At 59.5% G+C, this 23,225-nt stretch overlaps 2 protein-coding genes across 16 annotated transcripts in view; one reads left to right on the top strand and one right to left on the bottom strand.

Moving 5' to 3' along the window:
* APBA2 (amyloid beta precursor protein binding family A member 2) overlaps positions 1–4,894 on the top strand; it is a 237,419-nt gene extending 232,525 nt beyond the window's left edge. For all 6 annotated transcript variants that reach the window (XM_077939046.1, XM_015141738.3, XM_077939043.1 and 3 more), the window contains 2 exons: positions 164–304; positions 3,491–4,894. In XM_077939046.1, coding sequence (XP_077795172.1) covers positions 164–304; positions 3,491–3,562 — 213 coding nt within the window. In that variant the 3' untranslated portion in view covers positions 3,563–4,894. The remainder of the gene's footprint in view (positions 1–163; positions 305–3,490) is intronic.
* Positions 4,895–6,219: 1,325 nt separating this feature from the next.
* The window catches only part of ENTREP2 (endosomal transmembrane epsin interactor 2), a 443,707-nt gene continuing 426,701 nt past the window's right edge, over positions 6,220–23,225 (bottom strand). For 3 of the 10 annotated variants that reach the window (XM_077939047.1, XM_077939050.1, XM_077939053.1), the window contains 5 exons: positions 14,913–14,988; positions 12,444–12,668; positions 10,814–10,888; positions 9,451–9,761; positions 6,220–7,520 (listed from right to left, as the gene is read on the bottom strand). In XM_077939047.1, coding sequence (XP_077795173.1) covers positions 6,990–7,520; positions 9,451–9,761; positions 10,814–10,888; positions 12,444–12,668; positions 14,913–14,988 — 1,218 coding nt within the window. In that variant the 3' untranslated portion in view covers positions 6,220–6,989. Of the gene's footprint in view, positions 8,483–9,306; positions 9,762–10,813; positions 10,889–12,443; positions 12,669–14,912; positions 14,989–23,225 lie in introns of those variants that run through there. The other 7 variants (XM_077939054.1, XM_077939056.1, XM_077939048.1 and 4 more) reach the window with 5 other exon arrangements.

Below are 23,225 nucleotides of genomic sequence, written 5' to 3'. Positions count from 1 at the left end.
CACAGTCCAGATCATAAGCGGTGCCGTCTGAGTCAACGAATTGCACGTGCACGTACTCATCACGTGGCGCTTTTCCCTCCGCGTGTCCTGTCTTTGGAGACATGGTGGAGCGCCTGTCAGGTGTGGCAGGAACACGTGTGCTGACCTGACCATGTCTGCTTAGATTTGCAGCCTCATGAGAGGGGGCATTGCCGAGCGAGGGGGCGTCCGCGTTGGCCACCGCATCATCGAGATCAACGGGCAGAGCGTGGTGGCCACAGCCCACGAGAAGATAGTCCAAGCTCTGTCCAACTCGGTCGGAGAGGTAAGGAGGGACTTCGGGTGTGCCTCTGCGTGCCGGTTCCCGTGTGCTCCCGCCTGCCCTCCATGAGCCTCACCCGCTCCAGAGGACACAGGGCGTCTGAAGGCCAGCCAGGCTGTCTCCCACCGGGGCAGCTGTGACAAGGGTGAATGGAGTGGCAGGTGATGCGGGGCCATCCCGGTCTGGCTCTAACTGAGCAGCCGGGAGGGCACAGGCTTCTGGGGGTGCTCCTTGGACACTACTTTTGGGACTGGACCTGTATGTCCAGTTCAGAAGCTCTGCAGGGCACACGGCTCTGGCCACCCTGGCAGGCTTGCCTCTCTGCCCCTGTTGGCCGTCCCCTCCCACAGCCAGGCTGCTTGCCCGGTCCTGCTTCACTGGCTGAAGCCCCCAGTCCAGTTCTTTCTGGCATTGCTTCCACGGCAGCGCGAGGATGGTATGCGGGAGGCGCCGGTCTTCCTCCAGAGCTCACAGGGCAGCAGGATCATTAGGAGGAGGGATGGTGCTGGTGGGGTGGCACGTACACTGGGGGAGGCCTGGCCAGCGCGCTGCAGGGCTGTGTGTGTGTGTGTGTGTGTAGTGTGAGTGGGTGTGGGTGTGTGCATGTGCATGTGTGAGCATGCGTGTGTGTGGAATGTGATGTATGAGTGTGGGTGTGAGTTTGTGTGGGCAGGTGTGGGAAATGGGTGTGTACATGCACATGTGGGTGTAGGGGTGCATGAGTGGGTGTGTGTGGCTGTGTGAATGTACCTGAGAGTGTGAGTGTGGAGGAGTGTCGGGGGGGGTGAGTGTATGTGTGTGGATGTACATGTGTGTGTGAGACAGCATGGGGTGTGTAGGAGTGCAAGTGTGGGTGTGAGTAGGGGTGTGTGGCTGTGGGTCTGTGAGTGGATGTGAGGCACGGGGGTGTGGAGTGTGAGTGGGTGTGTGTGGGTAGGGGTGTGTGGCTGTGGGTCTGAGTGGATGTGAGGCATGGGGGTGTGGAGTGTGAGTGGGTGTGTGTGAGTAGGGGTGTGTGGCTGTGGGTCTGAGTGGATGTGAGGCACGGGGGTGTGGAGTGTGAGTGGGTGTGTGTGGGTAGGGGTGTGTGGCTGTGGGTCTGAGTGGATGTGAGGCATGGGGGTGTGGAGTGTGAGTGGGTGTGAGTAGGGGTGAGTGGATGTGAGGCATGGGGGTGTGGAGTGTGAGTAGGGGTGAGTGGATGTGAGGCATGGGGGTGTGGAGTGTGAGTGGGTGTGAGTAGGGGTGAGTGGATGTGAGGCATGGGGGTGTGGAGTGTGAGTGGGTGTGAGTAGGGGTGAGTGGATGTGAGGCATGGGGGTGTGGAGTGTGAGTGGGTGTGTGTGAGTGGGGGTGTGTGAAGGGGTGTTCAGCACAAAGGGGCTTCAGGCTCTCTGGGATGAGCAGGGAGACTGAGAGCTGAGGAGCCTGGCCTGCAGAGGGGCCCGCGGGGGACCGGGCAGGGAGTTTCGGGCAGGGAGTTTGGGTCGGGGTCTGGGGACAGCAGTGGCAGGCTGGGCGGTCTGTGGCGCTTCCCCCGGCGGCCCTGTGGGGGCTGAGTACGTGGAAACCATCCTTGCAGCCTGTGGGGTGGGTGGGCGGAGGGGCCTCCAGTTCCTGTTCCTCAGATGAGGTCTCGCGGAGCCACGTCGGGACACTCACATGTTGTGCACTGCAGGGTGTGCTGGGGGCTGGGAGGCCTGTTTTCCCCGTGCTGGTGAGGGCAGGGGCCGGCTCAGTTTTCCCCGTGCTGGTGAGGGCAGGGGCCGGCTCAGTTTTCCCCGTGCTGGTGAGGGCAGGGGCCGGCTCAGGAGGAGGAGGGTCCCCGTGCTGGTGAGGGCAGGGGCCGGCTCAGGAGGAGGAGGGCCAGGCGGACACCAGCCTCCCTTTGATGGCTTCAAAGAAAGGAAAAGCCAGTGTTCCCAAGTAGATGCTTTGAAGCGGCCGCCCCCACGGCCCTCAGCCCCACACCCGTGAGGGAATCCACCCCTGGAGGAGTGGGCGGGAGCACGGAGAAGAGGCAGGAGGCGGCGGGGCGGAGGAGCCCTTTCAGCCCTGCCGCGGTGGTGGTGCCTGTTTCCAGCAGCCCTGAGCCCACGTGGGCCAAGAGTCCCGGATAAACAAGGCTTGCAGTTGTGCGGGCCTCGGGGGGTTTCCGGCTGAGGAACGCCAGGGAGTGACTGACGGAGGAAGCCTGTGCCGGGGGCAGGAGCAGCAGAAACTTGCCCTGGCCACACAGATCCCGGCGGGGGAGGGAGGGCAACGCCTCAGAAGCAGAGCTGCACGATGTGCCTTTCCGGGCTGCTCAGCCCAGGACCCGAGACCTGCTTGCCTGAGGAGGGGCAGTGGCAGGGCAGCCGCACCCGGTGGGGAGGCCAGCAGCCCTGTGGCAGCCAACTCTGGCAGTGCAAGGGCCCCCGTCCCGAGGCCACAGCCCAGCGCAGTCCCGGGCAGGACGGGACAGCGTCACGCTCAGGGGAGGAGAGGTGGGCAGCAGAGCTCCCCTTCTGTTACTGAAGCAGACGTTTAGAGTGCTCCTTCCCAGTGCCCCACAGAAGGATTATGAGGCGTGCCACCCACACGGTTGGTCTCCCTGGGTGGTCTGAGGCTTTGCTTGTGTACTTAGCTCCTTTGAAGCCAGGGCTCAACGCCAGGCCCCAAAGGGTCATTTGCTCACTGATCCCCAAAGGCTGGGGACTTGAGGTGCCCTGGGCCCCAGCGAGCCTGATCCCAGCCCCCAGCACACTTGCCTGGCCAGTGTTAGTTCTGTAAGAAGGGCTCTGTCTTCCCCCGTTGGTCTCCTCCTCACTGAGGCAGAGTGTGCCCATCACAGTTTCTGCTGAGGCCTGGGCACCCCCAGCCAGCCCCAGTGGATGGCAAACTGCTGTCACTGCTAGAAGTCCAATTTCTTACCCTCTGGGTGTCAGCAGGACTGGAAGCAAAACTAGCACTCAACTGTGTAGACGCCTCTGGAGCCAGGGGTGGGGGCCCGGAATCTCGGTCTGCCGCATCGGGAAGGCATCCTAAGTGCCCCCAGGCCTGGGCAGGCCGGCCCTCCTCCTCCACTCTAGGAGACGGGCATTTGAAGCAGAACTCGGGGGTGGGGGGTCGCCTCTGTCGTTTGCTTTCACCTGATTGTGGGAGGGGCAGTGGGAGGGCAGCGGCTCAGCCTCCTGTGTCTGTTGGCAGATCCACATGAAGACCATGCCCGCCGCCATGTTCAGGCTCCTCACGGGCCAGGAGACCCCGCTGTACATCTAGGCCCCCCCAGCCTGGCCACGCAGCCTGGACACTGGGCAGGGCCACCCGGGCCCGGAGGAGCTGGGAGCCGGGCCGCAGATTTGACCCCGACGCCACAGCCCAGCCACGGACACTGGCTCCCCAAAGGGCGTGCCCTCACCGCCCACTTGGTTTCTTTTCTTTGTTTTCATTTTGCCAAAAAGGGGTGTGTCTTGATCAAAGGAGAGTCACAGAACAAATGTTTGTAAAGCGTTCAAGTATTTTGCCACGTTCTGGACTGTCTTCTCCCTGCACCAGCCAGGGTGTGTCTCGCTAGCCGTGCGTGGTGTGACCAGCCAGGGTGTGTCTCGCTAGCCGTGCGTGGTGTGACCAGCCAGGGTGTGTCTCGGTAGCTGTGCGTGGTGTGACCAGCCAGGGTGTGTCTCGCTAGCCGTGCGTGGTGTGACCAGCCAGGGTGTGTCTCGGTAGCCGTGTGTGGTGTGGAACGTATGTCTTTCCTCCCTGAAGCTGTGCGGAGTGAACTGGGGCCTCCAAGAGAGGCGGCTCCCAGGGCAGGGCAGCCATCAACCCTGCCTCCCGCCCTCTTGGCCGGGATGTCTGGGGTCCTGTGGGGCCCCCGCAGTGGTCCCAAACAGCTGCCTCTGCCACTGACGGCAGGGACACAGGCAGCCCGGCTCCCAGGACATGACTTGTAATGCAAGTTTGGGGACATGTGATGGATTGTAAATAAAGGATGATGGCCACAACACGAAAACTCCCTATTTATTTAGATACTATTACTGTTTGGACTTTTATTTTGGCAGGCTGTTTTTCAGACTTGAGGGTTTTCCAGTGTGACCCATGACCACACCTGCCTCTCCTGTAGTCTCTTCCGGAAGCCCTCCCAGCCGGCTGCATCCCCGGGCAGGGCTCCCACAGAGACAGGGAGGGTGCAGGCATCTGCCCCCGCTTTAAAGTCGATCTACACACACTCCTCCAGGCACGTGCGCCTTCGAGGAAACAAAACCCAGGCTAGACAACGCGACCTCGGCCACGCCGAAGGCAGCCAGCCGTGAGTGCAGACCCCTCGGCCAGCGTGGCACGGCAGCCCTGAGCAGTAGTGGTGTGTGTGTAGATCAAGTCAGATCTAGTCCAGCTCAGTTCATTAGCGATCCATGTAATCTGATGTCATCTTGTCCCAAAGTCTCTTTTTTTGGCCCAGGCCTTGAAGAATACACTGTGACTTAAGAAGCCTTACCACGCAGTAACTACAGCTTTAGGATGATTGTATTCGAGGAGTGCCGTGTGTTGCATGCAGCTGCCCGTAGGAAGACTTTGCGCATATCACTAATAAACCCGAAGTCGTGATGAAAAGCCGTGTGTGTGACTGCTCTGTTACCTGAGCGGCGGGTGCTACCTGTCCTCTCATTCACAGCTTGGATGCGGCTCTGCAGGTTCACTATGCGGTGGTGGCCATGGCTGCTCTGTGCCCCTCCTGGACCCTGAACCTTGGAAGCTGTCACTAAGGAGGTCGGAGGGTGGGCGCGCTGGGCACCAGGTGTCAGCTGGGCAATGCCCTGCTACAACTGGAGGTGCCAGCAATGCTGCCAGATCACGGGGTCAGTGCCAGGTTCTTGACCCACTTGCCCCAGCGGGGAGACACGTCCGCAGAGCACTGACTAATGGAATCAGGGAGCTCTGGGCTTCTTCGGATTTCAGCATGAACAACCCCTGGGAAAGGTGCGCATGCGTGTGCGTGTGTAACAGCCAGACCGCCCGTCCCAGCACCTTCTGCACCTGTGGGTCCTTTGCAGCCTGTCTAGAGTGACAATTCTGGCAGCTGTGCCAGCACTTACCTTTCTTCATGGCCACCGTTCTGGCATCGCCTGGTGTGGGAAAGCCAGGTAGCAAGCGTGGGCTCTGGTCAGAGGCGGGGCCCGGGGTCCAGCTGGGTTAGGCTGTGGGCCTTGGATGGGCAGGAGCCTTCCTCTCTGGCCTGCCCACAGCAGAGTGAGCTCCATGCCGTGGGCACTGACCACCTTCGGGGCCCCGGATTCTTGGGGAACTGCAGAGTAAGAAGACTTACTGTCGCCTGGCAGCCCAGAGGATGTGGGCCAGGGGCTTGCTTCAGCATGACCTTGGCCATCAGGGGCATGTAAGAAACAGCCTTTCAAGGCACACTCCAGCTTCATGCCTCCCTCTTCCCAGAAAGTATACATGGTAGAGGCAAAGAAAGCTGTTCCACAGGAAACTCTGTCATAGAGAGCTGTGCATACAGGCCAAGCGGCACATTCCTGCTGTGCCCAGGACGAGGCCGGGAAGCAGGTCCCAGGGAGGAGAGCCCTGGCTAGCTGAGGACATGCGGGCAGGACTCGTACACATCTTTTAAAATCCTGCATTTAAGGAAAACTTTGAGCCACGGCCTGCATTTCTCCCAGCAGCCCTTGGAGGCCACGTCCACAAGGGGCTGCCGTGGCCAGTGTAGGCAGGCCTGTGTGCGTCTAAGCCCTGGCCCTCCCCACTCTGCCCCGGAGTTGATCTTCTCCGGAAGGCTCCTGGAAGCACAGCTGAGTGGCATGGGTATCTCAGGCTCCCCGGCTGGCTGCTGCAAGGCCCACTCAGGACCCTGCCCCTGGCCGGTGGTGCACACAGGCTCTCAGCCTGCCTCTGTCCCAGTTAGACCTCAGACACACAGAGACCAGAAATACTTTTTATTAAAACACGGATCATTATTAAAACACCTTGAGGTACATTAAATAAATACAACCGTTCCAGTTGTACAAACAGGTCTCTGGTGGCTTGAAAACAATTTCCTATAAATTCTGCCTTAGCAGCCTCTGAGAGTCAGCACGGGTGGGGAGAAGCATCCGTGTGTAGCGAGCTTTCTGTGGCCTGGTGTGTTACAAGCATTTAATGTGGATCCTCATCTCCAGCCAAGGATGAGACCTGAAGTTCTTGCAAATGATGCTCCCCCTTCTCCGACCTTGCTTACCATAGAGTTGGGGTCCAGGTTCTCCCCGCTCAGCATCCTCGTGGTCCCCAAGCTGGGGTCAATGGTGGTGTCACAGCAGATGCCAACCCCCCTTTGGGTCTCAGGGCAGGGCAGGGGATGCCCGGGGCCCAGCTGAGCTGGAGAAGGAGCATGTCACCCCCAAAGCAGCTACAGTTGGCTCATTTCAGAGCCCAGACAGGGAGCATGATGAGAGCGGGGGAAGGACGCACACAGTGGGGGGGAAGCAGCCGGCTTTCTCCTTGGCTGTGAGCCAACGTGCAGCCTGGGGCTCGGGCTCTTGCTGCTGGTACCCAGATGCCATGGAACCAGGGTCAAGGGCCCCACAGCTTCTGGGTCAAGTTGCCAGCACATTCCCTAGTCTACCAGTACCTCTCTCTTCTGGGGACCCTCCCAGAGTCCATGAGTGGCTCTGAGAAGCTGGGCTGAGTGGGGCACCCCACCCTGTCCCTGACTGCCTCATTTTGAGGGGGCAGAAGGTTCCAGCCCAGTGGCATCAAGTTGGGTACAGTTTCTGTATCCACACAACAGCTGCCACCAGCGCAAACCCAGAGCTGGGTGAGGGTGGGGTGCAGGTGGGGGCCCGCAGGGAGGCAGTGCTGGGGCAGGAGCCCCACTGGCCACTGGGGCCGGGCCCTGCTGCAGAGAAGGGAAGGATGCCGAGCAGCAGGCTGGGTGGTCCAGTGGCCTCCACCCCGGCTGCAGAGGGAAACAGCCCGGAGGCCAAGTCCGCTGGGTGGCTGGTGGTCTTGGCCTCGCTGGAATTGCAGCCGTGTCTGAGGACTGCAGCTCTAGCCCGCACAAGGGCTCGGCCCAGGGACCATGCTGTGTGAACCCCCAAGCCCTAGTGTGGACCCCCCAAGCAGGTGAAACCCCTGCAGCGCGGCCCCAACACACCTCAGACAGTGGAGATCCAGCGGCCGGGGCGTCAGGCGTGGCTGAAGCTCTGCTCCAGGGCAGCCATTCTGAAAATCCACCAGTTAACTTCACCTGTAAAGGGACTTGCCTTGAGGGAGTTCACAAGCCCCTACTTGAGAAAAAGTATAGATTTCCTGTTTTATAGTCTGAATAAAGTGCTCATCTCTAGTACATCTTTCCTGGAAAAGTGCAGGTTGTCGTCTGTTTTCAGCTCTCTAAAGCAATCGAAGCCTTTTCAACCCACCACAGCTGGGGGAGGCCTACACCTCAGCCCCCAGGGCGGGGGTAAGGGGCTGCAGGAAGGCTCTGGGCACCTAGGCTGGAACCCCACGCCCTTCCCGGCTTCCAGTCACACAGAAGCTCCCCAGCACGCTGGCCACAGTGGTGTTGGGGAATTGGGGGAGCTCAAGGACAAGCCCCACGGAGCCGAGAGAAGAGCATGAGCCCCCTGCCCTGGCACCCAGGAGTGGAAGGCACCCTCTGGTCCCTGTGCCCCCATGCCAGGCTCACAGGCTCTCAGGCTCACGGGCTCTCTGGCTCACGGGCTCTCAGGCTCACGGGCTCTCTGGCTCACGGGCTCTCTGGCTCACGGGCTATCCGGCTCACGGGCTCTCTGGCTCACGGGCTCTCAGGCTCACGGGCTCTCTGGCTCACGGGCTCTCAGGCTCACGGGCTCTCTGGCTCACGGGCTCTCTGGGAAGAACTCAGGCTCTAGGCTGCTTTGTTCACTGCAGGGCCCACCCAACGCAGCTCAGAGGCTGTTGCTGCTAGTGGCCCTGAACAGGCATTTCCATCACTGCAGAAAGTTCTCGTGGATGGCGCTGTTCCAGGGCCATCGCTGGGAGCAGCTGCCACTGATGCCACCTGAAAACAAGGGGATAGGGGCCAAGAAAGTCCAAGGTCCCCAAGCTGCCCCCAAGCTGGGCATGCCTGCTTCTGCACAAGCAGCATGGCGGGTGTCTCTTCCGTTTCGCGTGGGTTTGTAGGTGGTTTATGATCCTCCTGCGCGGGCGTGTCTGTCTGTCTGCTGCCGCCTGCCCGGGGGAAGGTCAGCTCTGGGTCACAGGGATCTGCTTTATCGGAAGGGGCCACTTCCCAGAGAAACCGGCCTCTCTCCCTCAGAAGTGGACCCACTGAGCTCAATCAGGTGAGCTCAGACACAGGGAGACCCCCAGAGGAGCTGGGAATCGGCGCTTATTGTTATGGATCAAACAACTGAATCAGGTCTGCGCCAGGGACAGGACGGGAGCCTGGAGAAAGGGGGCCTGAGAGGAGGTGGGGGAGGCACCCCACGGAGGGAGGCCGAGCTCGAGGCCCAGAAGACGGTGGGTTCCTCCAACCCTCTGCAACACCGGCCTGTCCCCTGGGGTGGCCAGGCTACGGCAGAGGCCCTCATTGTACATTTGTTTGCACAGTAGCCCTGTGGACAGAAAGTTGGGCGCAGGCTGCCACCTGTGCTAACGCTACCTATTTCCTTTCATAGGAAATAGGCCAGAGCGTGATGAACGTTTAATGATAGAGCCATCGAGCCACATGAGAAAATGTCTCATGACTCGATGTCACCCTCTGTCCCCTGAACACTAAGTTAAATGAGGGATGGGGAACTCCTGCTTTGGATGGCCCTGATTTTGGAGATACTTCGAGTCTTTAGGTGACCTAAGTGTCGCCTGTTGCTGTATTCACGTTTGTGCAACGCTGCTCAGTTCAAGGCGCTGCACGCCAGATAAAACCAGAGTTCACTGCGGACACGAGAGTCATCTTTCCCAGTTACTGGGCTAGGCAGGAAACGCAGTTCACAGGGAGACGACCGCTGGGCTCCCCTCGAGAGAGGGAGTGACAGTTCCCTGCCCACGCCGCCCCCAGATCATCCTGGGTGTCCCCCACATTTGTCCTCAGCCCAGCTGGGCCTGAAGGCCTCTGTCAGGCATGACGGCTTCTGGCAAGACCATCGGTGGCGCCAGGCCCGTTGGTGTCCACGGTCAGACTCGTGGCTCCTTCATACCTGGTCCAGAACGCCAGCGCCGAAGACGGCCTCCTCCTCGGGGCGCTCCTCGTTGGCGACGGCCAAGCGCACGGCACCCACCATGTGCTGTGCCTCGGTGGGGAGGGCACAGTGTGAGTGTTCCAAAAACTTAGCCACCAAAACCCTGGCGTCCGCATAGGCCTTGCTGTCCACTAAAGAGCGCGGCCGCTGTTTGGAGGCTGCCAGGAAAGGCTCCGGTGTTGGCCGTCCGTCAATTTTCCAGGTATCTGGGTCCCCCGCTGGTGAAAGCTGGGCCCGACAGGCAGCCGTGGCAGAGCGAGACATGGAAGCTACAAATCAAGGGAAAACATGCAATGTGAAACTCACTGAAAGCAAAGTAAAAGAAAGGCAGCCGTTGAAGAAGTTAACTCAAAAGCAAAGGACAGTCTGCCCTCGGGAGGAGACTCCTGCTGGGGTGTCTGTGTTCCTGGGGCTGGCGTTCTGGGCACACCCGGCCACCCGCATCGCATCTCTCCTCCCCTTCTCAACCCCAAGCTGAGCTAGTGTCAGCCTCCGGGGGCTGCAGCCTCCAGGAACGAAGGCCTGGGGGGAAGGGCCACCGCAGCAGGCAGGAACCTGTCTTCCGCCCTCTGCTAGAATCCCAAGGACACAGCGGCTGGTCCCTCCCAGTCTTCTCGGCTCCACGACCTTTGCCCCCCTGGGTCTGATCTCTTGCTGGGGCTGAACCGTGGCATCTAGAGATAGGGTCTGCCTTAAGACCAGAGTTGGGGTGGCAGAGGGAACATGAGACCCCCATCATGCCAGGTGCAGGCAGCCACTGCCCAGTGCCCTGCTCCACTGCCTGCCAGGCCAGAGGCTGGGGACCTGGCTCCAGCTCCCCACAGGGCTGACAGCCTCTCTGCATGACCCACAGGCTGGACACTGGGCTGAGGGTCCCTGTGAGAAGGCCAGCTCTGGCAATCAGTGGCAAGGGACGCCAACAAGGTCCAGCAAAGGCCCGGCTTGCCCAGCCTGAGCTTCACGCCACACAAAGTTGGCACATTCTGGGTGGTCTGTTCTGGGGTCTTGTTTGGTGGCGACTGGCAAGCCTAGCAATTAAACACGAGAAATGCAGAAACTCCCAGGTGGGCCCATCGCCCGGATGAAATCTCAAAAAGTGGGCTGAGCAGCCACATGCGTGTTAAATGAGTGCTAGCCCTTGAAATAAGTGCACGGAGAGAGAAAGGAAGAGAAAGGCCCTCAAAGCCAGAGAGTGGGCAGCCCGGTTCCCGGGGATGAGGTGAGGAGCTGCATTTGGAAACAATGTAGCCAAGGACACAGCAACACCCGCCCCACCTCCCAGCAGCTGCAGTCAAAGCGCTTTAGAAAAGAGGCATCTCACCGCTCCCGGGCCCAGCCTCAGACAGCCCCGCGTCCAGGTCCTGGCTACACGACGGCTTGTGTGAGGAGGCATCGCCTTACCCAGAAGGAGAATTCAGTGAACACATGAAAGGGAAAAAGGAATTCCTGAGAAAGCGATCATAACTCGCCGTGACTAAGACATGTATTTTATATGGTGAGCAAGCAGGAGAAACCTGCTGGGCTGACGCCCACCCAGCGGTGGATCAGACAGGAACCGCCCTGCAGCTGGCCAGGCCTGCCGTGCGTCAAGTGGTGTCCTGGGTCCTACCCCGACACAGTGCAATGGGCCGGTGGCTCAAAGAAAGCCCAGCACCCTTCAAGGGAACACCCACCTGCACCCGAAGGACTCCAGGCACCCTGGAAGGCACTGCCTGTGGCGTGCAGATCAGCCTAGCCAAGATGGGACAGCGGTGTCAGGCAGGTGTGTGGGTGCCGAGGTGTGAATTTCACTGAGGGGGACAGGCCAAACAAAGCCATCAGGGGCCACAGACTGGACCCATGAGCCCTTCCAAGTACAGGGCATCCTCCTTCAAACCTCAGGGAGTGAATGTGAGCGTGGTGGAGAGAGGCTCTGGAGCTCTGAATAAAACAGCAGAGGCGGGTGTTTCAGAAGGTTCGACGGGACTGTCTCCCTGTGAGCGGGCAATGGGATGCAGGAAGGAGAATGCAGAGATGACCACAGCCAGGGAGTCCACACGGGCCAAACCTGGTATTTCCACCAGGAGGGCACCTCCAGGCAACTGGCTACTGCGGGTCCCGGTTCCTTTCAGGGACTCGGTTCGTCCTGGCACAGCCAGGCTCCAGTAGGGGTCAGCTGGGCAAGACCATCGAGGGGAGACTGAGCCAGGACCCGCCGCGCCCTCTTCGGGGTTCCTGCACTTCCCTACCGCAGTGGCATGGAGGTCAAAGGTCCACTAGTCCTTATTGGCAGAAACTGTGCCTCCTCTCAAAAGACGGCAATGAGGACTGGGTGTGAATTCTCCAGCCCGGGGGGTGCCCAAGGCTCTGGGGGAGTTAGTGTGAAATGCAAATTCCTGGGCTGCTGGCCGCAGGGACCCGGTGCCAGGTCCTGGACTCCAGGGCACTGCCCGTGGACACAGTCGCCTGGGGCGATTTTCGAAAGCCCTGGGCTATGTGGAGAGTGCTGCCAAGGTGCCTGGGAAGTGCTCCTGAAAAAGCACCCGTGTCTGCCTGGGGTGGCTCCAGCTGATGACACCCCCATACCCAGAGCTATCGTCGGGGGTCATCTCTCCTGTGCAAGGCTCTAGGCCTTTCCTGGGCCCTGGAGCACATGTGCAGCACTCAGCTAATGTCCTGGCCTGGAGCACATGTGCAGCACTCAGCTAATGTCCTGGCCTGGAGCACATGTGCAGCACTCAGCTAATGTCCTGGCCTGGCCGCCTGGCCCCCTGAATCCTTCCTCCCCTGCTAGAGTGACAGCCCAGTGGGGTGCAGAGGGGCCCTGGCTCAGGGGTCAAGACCGCATTCCCAGTGTGGCCCCAGACAGGATTCGCAGGGCCGGGCCTCCACTCTCAGGGATCACTGAGACCTGCAGCGTCCAGGGAAAGCTGTCCACACTCTGGGGACGTGGGGGAGCCTGGCCACCCTACCTGCCATGCCAGATGTGCACGAGGTGGGGTCACTGGTAGAGCGGGATACACGCCCGGGACCTGGCTGCACCTGCGAGCCCATGCCAGGATCCTCTGGAGACACGCAGCCAGGATGAAGGGCAGATTCAGAGGGTGCTGAGGCACCCACAGGGCCATCGGGGGATGGGCTGGAACCTGGCGTAGCGGTGCCCTCAGACACCAGGAGGCTCGTGCTGTCGGCTGGTACTGCAAGAGAAGGGATATGGCATTAGGGCAGGTGACTGCAGGGGACGCTGGCGTGGGAGAAGGCCTGCCCCTCAAACTGCAGACCTAGATGAACTCTGAGACCCTGGGGGTGTGGAAACACTGAGTAGGATGGACAAATGCTGCTCTGTACTGTTGAAAGTTGGGGGCACCGGATGAGCTCCCGGAAAGCATTCCAGGAACGGCACGGGTCGGGGACTTAGACCCTTCACACTGCACAAGAGACTACAAGTCAGAAATCAGACGCTTTGGTCGCCAGACGCTTTGGTCTGGGTGAACAGGGCGGGTGCAGGGGTACACAGCAGCTCCGAGGGACATCAAGCCATCCCCGACGGGTCCCGGTGGGCCTGAGATCTGGCCCACCCATGCAGGGGTGCAGCCCCGGGCCTGCAGTGCAGCCAGACAGGGTGGTGCAGGCAGGTGGGGCAAACTCCGCCCACAGGACACTGGCCTTGGCTCTCAGAGTGTGGATGCCAGGCCAGCAGCAGCAGTAGCCTTGCCCTGGGAGCAAGCCGGGAATGCAGACGCTCAGCTGGACCCCAGACCCATGGAAGCAGAGACCCTGGCACTGGGCCCAGCCACCGGGGTTGGAGTGAGCCCTCCAGGGAATTCTGATGCCCTCCAAACTGTAAGGACTGCTGCTCTGGACCGGGATGCTGGTCAGGGCTGGGCTCCGGCCCGTAACCACTCCACGGGGGCTGGATCGGAGTCTGTTTTAATGCCACCTCCACAGGGTGTGCATGCACGTGACAGCGTGATTAACTGCTCCTGCACTCTCCCCTCCAATCACCAGGTGCCCTCAGAGGCCCCTCCCGGCGCTGGAGTGGAGTTGCCTGCATGGGGGACACTTCAGAGATCACAGAAGCCTGAACTCCTCCAGGCATGGGGGCTTCGGGTCTGCTCCTGGCATCACTGTTTTTCCCTGCGTCTGAGAGCTTGCCCGTGGGTGACAGGCTTTTCACGCCACCTTTCACTATTCATCCTCACTGCCCGTCTGTTACCCCCAGGTAACCCCCACCCCACAGCTGCAGAAATGGGCTTAGACAGGGAAGGGCTGAGGGTCACACAGCCACCAAGATGGTCCTCTACTCAGGAGCCTGGGTGCTGGAGTCTGGGTCAGCTGTAGGGTTCACCGCCCAGGTCGCGGGAGGGAGGAAGATGCAGCCCTGCTGAATTCTGGCCGAGGAGCGCCCTGTCTATTTCCACCTGCCCTGAGATGGGAAACAGGAAAGGGCTCCGGTAGCACAGGCCCCCCTCAGCCCAAACCCCAGAATGCTACAGGTATGGCCGCCCTGTGACAGTGACTGAGATACACTGTACCTGGGGTTGCCCGGGAACGTCACTGAACGCCTTCTCGAACAGCCTCTGATGGCTTGCAGTGACCAAAGGAAGGACAAGCTTGCTTCCAAACCCCACAACTGCAAAGACGCTGTGCTCTACAACCCCAGGTGGCCTCCCAGACAGGCAGCCCCTTCCTGTTTCTCTTAGATGTCAAGTGAGTGTTCAGCAGAGGACAGAGTGCCCTGGGACGATCATCCTGGCCCTCTGTGGGATCGCAGGAGTTACCTAACGTTGTTCTCCAAATCAGCCAGCCCACGTGACCCCTCGCAGGGGCCTCAAGGCGGTGGCTCTCCAGCCAGCCCGGCCTCCGTGCCCTCGCTCCCTCTGCTATAAAGGGCCCTTCTGCTTTCCCGGAGCCTTAGACCACCTCCCTGGCCCCGGCTCTGCACGTGACTCCCACCCGCTGTGTTTGGGGATTTGACTGTTGCACACGTGTCCTTCAACGCCCTCAAGGACATGACTTCCAGCCTGTGCCCTCCTGCCAGCCGCCCAGCCCAGCCACCTTCTTCAGAGGGAGGTGCCGTGTGGACATTCGCCCGGTAGGTACAACTTTGGCTCTGGAAGGGGGACCCTAGATGGAATCGTGCTCTTCTTCAAATCCATACCCGTCAAGTGAGGAAGTGGGGCAAAGGGGGACAAAGCTCTTCCCGGAGAGTGAGGAGCTCTCCCAGGTATGCTGACTGTAGTGGATGGAGGCATGGGAAGAAATGTGGGGAATATACAGGATATTTAATGGGATTTTAATGGGAAAGGCAAACTCCAGCCCCTTAAAGAGTAAGAAATGGAGGGAGGAGGAGGAAGAAGAGGAGAATAGGACGAGGACACAAAGGGACATCCTTGAAAACAGGAACATCCTACTTCAGGAGCTGAAAGATGTAAGATTACCTGGAGTGCTGAAGCCAGCACTGGTGTTTGGGTCCCCGGAGCTGGACTCGGCCACCTGTTGATCTATACTTGTAACCTACAGTAAGAAACGGAAAGCGTCAAGGCAGGTCGTCCGTGGGAACGCCGCACAGCAGCCTCCAGTAGTGCAGGCGCTTCAACTTGTCTCCTGGTGGGAAGCGCTAAGAGACGTTCACCCACAGCTCCACTCCTCTCCTCTACATTTAGGAGGTGGGGTGTGAGGGTTCAAGTCGCCCTTGCCAAAGCCAAAGCCTAGTTTTCTTTTTTCTTTTCTTTGAGGCGGAGTCTTGCTCTGTGGCCCAGGCTAGAGTGCAATGGCACGATCTCGGTTCACTGCAACCTCCACCACCCGGGTTCAAGTGATTCTCCTGCTTCAGCCTCCTGAGTAGCTGGGATTACAGGTGCCCACCACTGTGCCTGGCTAGTTTTTGTATTTTTAGTAGAGATGGGGTTTTGCCATCTTGGCCAGGCTGGTATCAAACTCCTGATCTCAGGTGATCTGCCTGCTTCAGCCTCCCAAATTGCTAGCATTGCAAGGCGTGAGCCACTGCGCCTGGCTGAAAGCCTCTTTTTCTGAACGTTTGCAATCAGAGCGCCCGACAGGGCCACAGAGGCACCTGAGCCTACGAGTTGCACGGTCATCGAGCTTCTGTGGCTTTCAATTTCTTTTTCTTTATTGCTATATTTTAGAGACAGGCCCTCACTCCATGGCCCAGGCTGGAGTGCAGTGGTGCAATCATAGCTCACTGCAGCCTTGAACTCCTGGGCTTAAGCGATCCTCTGGCCTCAGCCTTCTGAGTAGCTGGGATTATAGGCATGAGCTACCACGCCCTGCTTTTGGATAGACTCTGATTCTGCCTGGAGAGGCCTCGGAATAAGGGGAAGGCTACACCCCCTCTGCTCTCTGCCCCATCTTTGTTCTGCCCATTCTGTGTGGGCCATGATTTCCACCTCGGAGGGCATTAGGGCCTCCTGGATGCGATGTTTGGATGCGATACACACTATACACACGTCACATGGGCACCCCCATGCACCCCATGCTACCTCAGAAAACAATTTGTGAATTCTTGTGTTATTTCAGAATTGCTTTGGGGATACACTTGCAAATACTGAGCTCCAGAGGAGACTGGGAAGGTGAGGGGGCTCCTGCGGCTTGGTCCGATTCCAGCTCAGGTAATTACATCTCTGCCTCCCTCATCTCCCGCCACTTCAATCAGATAGCTGGTCTCCTTCATCTCTCCTCTTCAACCCGGCTGACACCAGGGCGGGGGTTAGAGCTGCAGCCTTCCCACCCACACAAAGGGTGTGAGCTGCCCCCACGGCGTGGGGCTTGAGAGGGGGTTCCGAGACAAAGAGAAGATGGAGAGCTGCCCAAGTGAGTCCTTTGATCTCACTAAGATGCTTTTGCGTAATGTGGTCCATGCTATTTTTCTTCCTCAGCCCTCTCATTCTGCTGGCAGGGAACCGGTGAGGGGGAGTTCACCCCACTGTCAGCACCCACCTGCCTTTTCACTGAAGTCATTATGTGCCAATAACCAGTTTTGGAAAGCTCTGTCCAGAACCTTCCACGAATCACAAGAAGCGGACAATGCCCTAACGGTTTGTTTCATCCTGTGTCTCTCCTCCCATATCTAACCCTCTCTCGGACTTGCTTTTCTTTTGGATCATAGATGGGTGGTAACTTAGAACTCTGTTGTCTAAAAGAAAATCTTCTGGTAATAAAGAAATGTAAATAAAACAAAAGAAAGAAAATCTACTGTGGGACAAGGTCAGGAGGAAACTGGATTCCCTTCATGTTGTGCAGAAGCGTCACCCACTTCCCTCTGGCTCCTGGTCAAATTTGGTTTCCAGAGGAGACAGCTCCTGGGAGCGTATCTATCACCTCTCGCAAGCAGAGTGTCAAGAGTTTAATTTAAACGTGGCCCTTCCCTGATGTCAGAAGCCACCTTGCCACGCCAAGCCATGGGGAAAATAGCTTACACCATGGGGAAGGTTCCTTTCATACAGCATTTTCGATGAACTATAACAGCAGTAGAAAAGGGTGGGGAAGAAGTATATTTGTGGCATAGAATTTAAGTTGAAATTTGATTTCAGCGAGGAAGCTCATAAACACAGCTCCTTGTAGGAGAGCGGGGAGAGGGCTGTTGACAGGAGATGCTGCGGGAATCACTTCACCTGGATCTTTCTGGTCTGCAGATGTGCTATTCTGAACAGTCATCGTAATTGAAAAATCAATTGGCATTTCCACAAATAATTCAAATGTTACGAAGCGTGGTGGCTGAGATACTTGCATGGAAATTCTGCCCCATCCTGTGGTTTCTGTCTCACTCCTGGGTGAGGCCAACCATTTAGAACCAGATTTATGAAGAGCTGTTCTTTTGTGGCGATTCCAGCAATGATGGAAAATATGAGTTAAAATTTTAGGCTGGTGGCTCAAGGCAAACTTTGAAGACACTTTGCTAACAGATTTTATGTAGATCATAAGTTTTAGGACCTGGTGCTGGTCCCGGACTCTGCTGGTCCCTCTCCCTTCTCATGACTCCTTGTCTCGTGCTCAGGTTTCCTTCCACCCGGCACGCTGCCACCAAATTAAACTCCTAAAGCACCACTGGTCACACCCAAGACGCCAGACTCCTCAAAGGCACTTCTCCAGTTTGACATCCAAGGTCATAAAATATCTGCCCAAATGATTTCAGCCCTGGGGTGCTGAAGCTCCCACATCCAGGCTCCAGGCCATCCCGCCATAGGCCTCACTGGTGCTCTGACCTTCATCTGTACGACCTCCGCCTCCTTCACACACTCCAGCCCCCACATCACCTCCCCCTTCACACACCCCATATCACCTCCCCTTCACACACCCCACCCCCCAACCCCGCATCACCTCCCCCCTTCACACCCCCCCACATCACCTCCCCCTTCACACACCCCACCCCCCACATCACCTCCCCCTTCACACACCCCACCCCCACCCCCCGCATCACCTCCCCCCTTCACACCCCCCATATCACCTCCCCCTTCACACACCCCACCCCCCACATCACCTCCCCCTTCACACACACCACCCCCACCCCCATCACCTCCCCCCCTTCACACCCCCCATATCACCTCCCCCTTCACACACCCCACCCCCCACATCACCTCCCCCTTCACACACCCCACCCCCCACCCCCCGCATCACCTCCCCCCCTTCACACCCCCCATATCACCTCCCCCTTCACACACCCCACCCCCCACATCACCTCCCCCTTCACACACCCCACCCCCCACCCCCGCATCACCTCCCCCTTCACACACCCCACCCCCCACCCCCCGCATCACCTCCCCCCCTTCACACCCCCCCATATCACCTCCCCCTTCACACACCCCATCCCCCACATCACCTCCCCCTTCACACACCCTACCCCCCACATCACCTCCCCCTTCACACACCCCACCCCCCAACCCCGCATCACCTCCCCCTCCTTCACACCCCCCCAAATCACCTCCCCCTTCACACACCCCACCCCCCACATCACCTCCCCCCTTCACACCTCCCCATATCACCTCCCCCTTCACACACCCCACCCCCCACCCCCCGCATCACCTCCCCCTTCACACACCCCATCCCCCACATCACCTCCCCCTTCACACACCCCACCCCCACCCCCCGCATCACCTCCCCCCCTTCACACCCCCCATATCACCTCCCCCTTCTTCACACACCCCACCCCCCACATCACCTCCCCCCCTTCACACCTCCCCATATCACCTCCCCCTTCACAAACCCCACGCCCCACCTCCCGCATCACCTCCCCCCCTTCACACCCCCCCACATCACCTCCCCCTTCACACACCCCACCCCCCACCCCCCGCATCACCTCCTCCTCCTTCACACCCCCCATCACCTCCCCCTTCTTCACACACCCCATCCCCCACATCACCTCCCCCTTCACACCCCCATCACCTCCCCCTTAACACACCCCCCCAAATCACCTCCCCCTTCTTCACACACCCCACCCCCCACATCACCTCCCCCTTCTTCACACACCCCACCCCCCACATCACCTCCCCCCTCACACACCCCACCCCCCACCCCCCGCATCACCTCCCCCCCTCAGACCCCCCCATATCACCTCCCCCTTCACCCACCCCATCCCTCACATCACCTCCCCCTTCACACACCCCACCCCCCACCCCCCGCATCACCTCCCCCCCTTCACATCCCCCCAAATCACCTCCCCCTTCTTCACACACCCCACCCCCCACATCACCTCCCGCTCCTTCACACCTCCCCATATCACCTCCCCCTTCACACCCCCCCACATCACCTCCCCCTTCACACCCCACCCCCCACATCACCTCCCCCTTCACACACCCCAACCCCCACATCACCTCCCCCTTCACACACCCCACCCCCCACATCACCTCCCCCTTCACACACCCCATCCCCCACATCACCTCCCCCTTCACACACCCCACCCCCCACATCACCTCCTCCTCCTTCACACCCCTATCACCTCCCCCTTCTTCACACACCCCATCCCCCACATCACCTCCCCCTTCACACCCCCCATCACCTCCCCCTTCATACACCCCACCCCACCCCCCACATCACCTCCTTCTTCACACACCCCACCCCCCACATCACCTCCCCCTTCACACACCCCACCCCCCACATCACCTCCCCCTTCACACACCCCACCCCCCACATCACCTCCCCCTTCACACACCCCACCCCCCACATCACCTCCCACTTCACACACCCCACCCCCCACATCACCTCCCCCTTCACACACCCCACCCCCACATCACCTCCCCCTTCACACACCCCAACCCCCACATCACCTCCCCCTTCACACACCCCAGCACCCCGACAACCCCCCCCACATCACCTCCTCCCAACACGCACCCCAGCCCCCACATCACCTCCCCCCCACAACACGCAACCCAGCCCCCACATCACCTCCCCCCCACAACACGCACCCCAGCCCCCACATCACCTCCCCCCCACAACACGCACCCCAGCCCCCACATCACCTCCCCCCCACAACACGCACCCCAGCCCCCACATCACCTCCCCCCCACAACACGCACCCCAGCCCCCACATCACCTCCCCCCAACACGCACCCCAGCCCCCACATCACCTCCCCCAACACGCACCCCAGCCCCCACATCACCTCCCCCCCACAACACGCACCCCAGCCCCCACATCACCTCCCCCCCACAACACGCACCCCAGCCCCCACATCACCTCCCCCCCACAACACGCACCCCAGCCCCCACATCACCTCCCCCCCACAACACACACCCCAGCCCCCACATCACCTCCCCCCCACAACACGCACCCCAGCCCCCACATCACCAGGTCCAGCTCTTCTGCAGAAGCCTCAAAGAAGCTTGTCTCTGACGGCCTCCAGATGAGAGTGCCGTGACAAGGGGACTCTGTCCTATATCCCCTGGAGGACCACTGCCATCAGTGGTCCCTGAAACATACACTTGCCACCCGGACAAGAAGATCACACTGGCAATTTCTCAATCACTTTCGTGCTATCAAAAGAAACTCACTCCCTGAACACTGGCTGAAGAGTACAGCCTCGAACCACAGGAAAGAGAATGGCATCTAACCTAATCCTACCCTAGTCCGGCCTGTGACCTAAGCCGGAAAGGAAGAGTGCACGGCCCATCACCCAGGCGAGTGCTTATGGAGCCCACCCTTGTGGAGGCTGCCCCCTCTTGTGTTAAACCTCTTCCCCAGCGCACCCCCCGTCCCGCCCCAGAGTGGGCTCTTCCCCCACAGAGCCCGCCTTCTGCAGCCTCCTCTCTTTATCCAAACGAGTGCTGAGGGCACATTTGTCCTAACAAGGAGAAGCAACTGGCCCCGCCTCGCCCGGGATGCAGGCTCGTGCTGTGAAGGGGCGCTCCTTGCTGACTAGCCGGGGGGCCTTGCTGCCTGGGGAGGGGACAGCTGGTGGCGCAGCTGGCGGCATGGCCTTCCCTCTGTGGATGGTAATGGGCTTCTTTGATTTCCAGACTCCCAGACATGGCCGTGAATTGAAAAGTGCTCCCAGGCCACGGGGTCAAAGAGAGTGGGCCCAAGGCCTCTAGCGGCTCCTTCATCACCAGATGCTGCCCTGCTGCCAGGGGGCGCCCAGGGACAGGCCCCGCAGGCGGCCGTGCTGTGCCCCTGCCAGCACGGGGAGCTGGGGGTCTCTGAGCCAACACAAGCTAATTCAAGATCAGCCTCTGACCTTTCAGCTCTTCTCACCGCAGTTCTGAGAAAGAAATCTCAACTGAAAGAATTCCCCAGAGTTTTGGAGAAGGGTGTCGCATTGGTTTCAGAACCAGCCCGATCCCTTCCAATGTATTCTGTTCTTCAGAGAAAACAGTGAAATTGTGACACACCAGGAACCCATTCCTTCCAGGTGCCGCTGTGGGGTCAGGCCCTGAATGGCACACCCAGGTCCGGAAGCTACTTCCAGCAGAAGCTACTGCCCTTGGGAAGCCAGGGCCTGGGCTCCATGGACGGGGGTTCCTGTCGTTGGGAGGCAGAGGGGTCCGAGGGGCAGAAGGGAGAACGGGGAAGCAGGCTCAGAGCCAGACCCAGTGCGGAGCTGGAATTGTGATGGCAGCAGGCAGGGTCACTGAGCAGAGGCGGTGGAGGGGACAGAGCTGCCCCCTCGCCACAAGGCAGCCACAGGGAACCACACACCCCTGCCACCTTCAGGGGTTTCCGGATCCACCCGCCGCCCTGCCCGGTACCCCTGCTGGCTACAGCGTGGAGCTGCCCATTGCACCCTCGGTCAGCCTCCCCTCTGCCTTCCCAGGGGCTTCCGTCACGGAGGGTCCTGTCCTGGGCCTGCCATCCCCACCATCTAGGTCCTTCCACATCTGCCTGGTGACCTCCTCAAAGGTCCCAGATCCACACTCCCCTCTACCTACCATCCCAGCTTCTCTCCTCCTTACTGAACACCCTGCAAGAGTGATCTACTCCGGCTCTCAAAGCGGGAGCAGCAGCGGCGCTGAGGCTTTGACAGGCATCAGATTCTTAGCCCCAACCCCCCACTTCGATACCCCAATTACTGACTCAGGCGCCCTGGGGGTGGGCCCGGCCATTAGGATTTGATTATCAAGTTCTCAGGCGCCCTGGGGGTGGGCCCGGCCATTAGAATTTGATTATCAAGTTCCCCGGGGGGGGACCCACTGGTGTCTGAAAACCACAACCACACCTGCGCTCCCCTGTGCATGTGCCATTCACTCCTTTACCTGATGTGGTCCAGCCCTGCCCTCCATCCCATCAAAGCTGCTCTGCCAAGGTCACCAGCAGCCCCTCCACAGTAAGCCACATGGCCCTGGGGGTTAGCTTCTGGACAGCACTGGGCCCACTGCTTCCTTCTGGAACTGCTGGTTTTGGCAAATCCAGGCTCCTGGGAGCCTGCCTAGTGCCCTGTAACCTGTCGTGTGTGGGGGTGCCATCGCCACCTGCAATGGTGTCATTCTGTGGGGCTCCCTCTCTCCCATTTCCCAGGCTCCAGTGACAGCGGCAGCTAACTCTGATCACTGAACTACAGCTCCTGTCGTCTGCTGGACACTCACTCAGAATTCAACCCACCACACCCAGACGGATCACCACCCACGCACACTCATCTGACACTCTTTATGGACGACCTTCTGTTTGGGGGATACGCTGTGCCTGTCCTTCTTCCTTCTGAGCCTTTGCATAGGCTGTTCCCTCTCTCAGGAGCCCTTCCAGCCCCACTCCCTGCACCTCACCTGCCTGATGCCCACCCAGCCTGACCTCCCAGACCCTCCGTGGACCCCCAAATTGGGCCTGATGTCATGGCAGGTACCCCACAGTGCACTGGGCTCCCCTCGCAGTGCTGACGAAACTCTTATCACAGCCAACTGTCTCCACTGATAACACTGATTTGAATTATTTTTATCATAAACAGAAAACTAAACAACATTGGGAAGGCAGAGGTCCCAGCTCAGCTTTATAAAAACATCTAAGAACATCTCCGTTACTGCAAGTTCAGGAATGGGATTTCAGGGCCATGCCCGCCTCCTCACTAAAGGATCCCTCCCCACAGGCAGCCCCACACATCTGCTTCTAGTATCCACAGTAAAAAGGGGGTCCTGGCCAGGGCTCAGGGGTCACTGGCTGCAGCCTGCCTAGCTGCTCTAGGCATTTCAGGGTGGCTGCTCGGGGACTGTCTGCTTGTGTGAGGATGCACTGGGGGCTCACGGCCAGCCGGAAGCTGAGCTGGCCCACCACAAGCCACCCTGAAGGAGGTCCCTGTGGTATATATGAGTCCCAA

This window comes from Macaca mulatta, chromosome 7 (assembly GCF_049350105.2).
Source record: "Macaca mulatta isolate MMU2019108-1 chromosome 7, T2T-MMU8v2.0, whole genome shotgun sequence".
NCBI classification, from domain to species: Eukaryota; Metazoa; Chordata; class Mammalia; order Primates; family Cercopithecidae; genus Macaca; species Macaca mulatta.
Note: the sequence above shows the minus strand (reverse complement) of the source record. Positions and strands in the feature narration are given on the sequence as shown.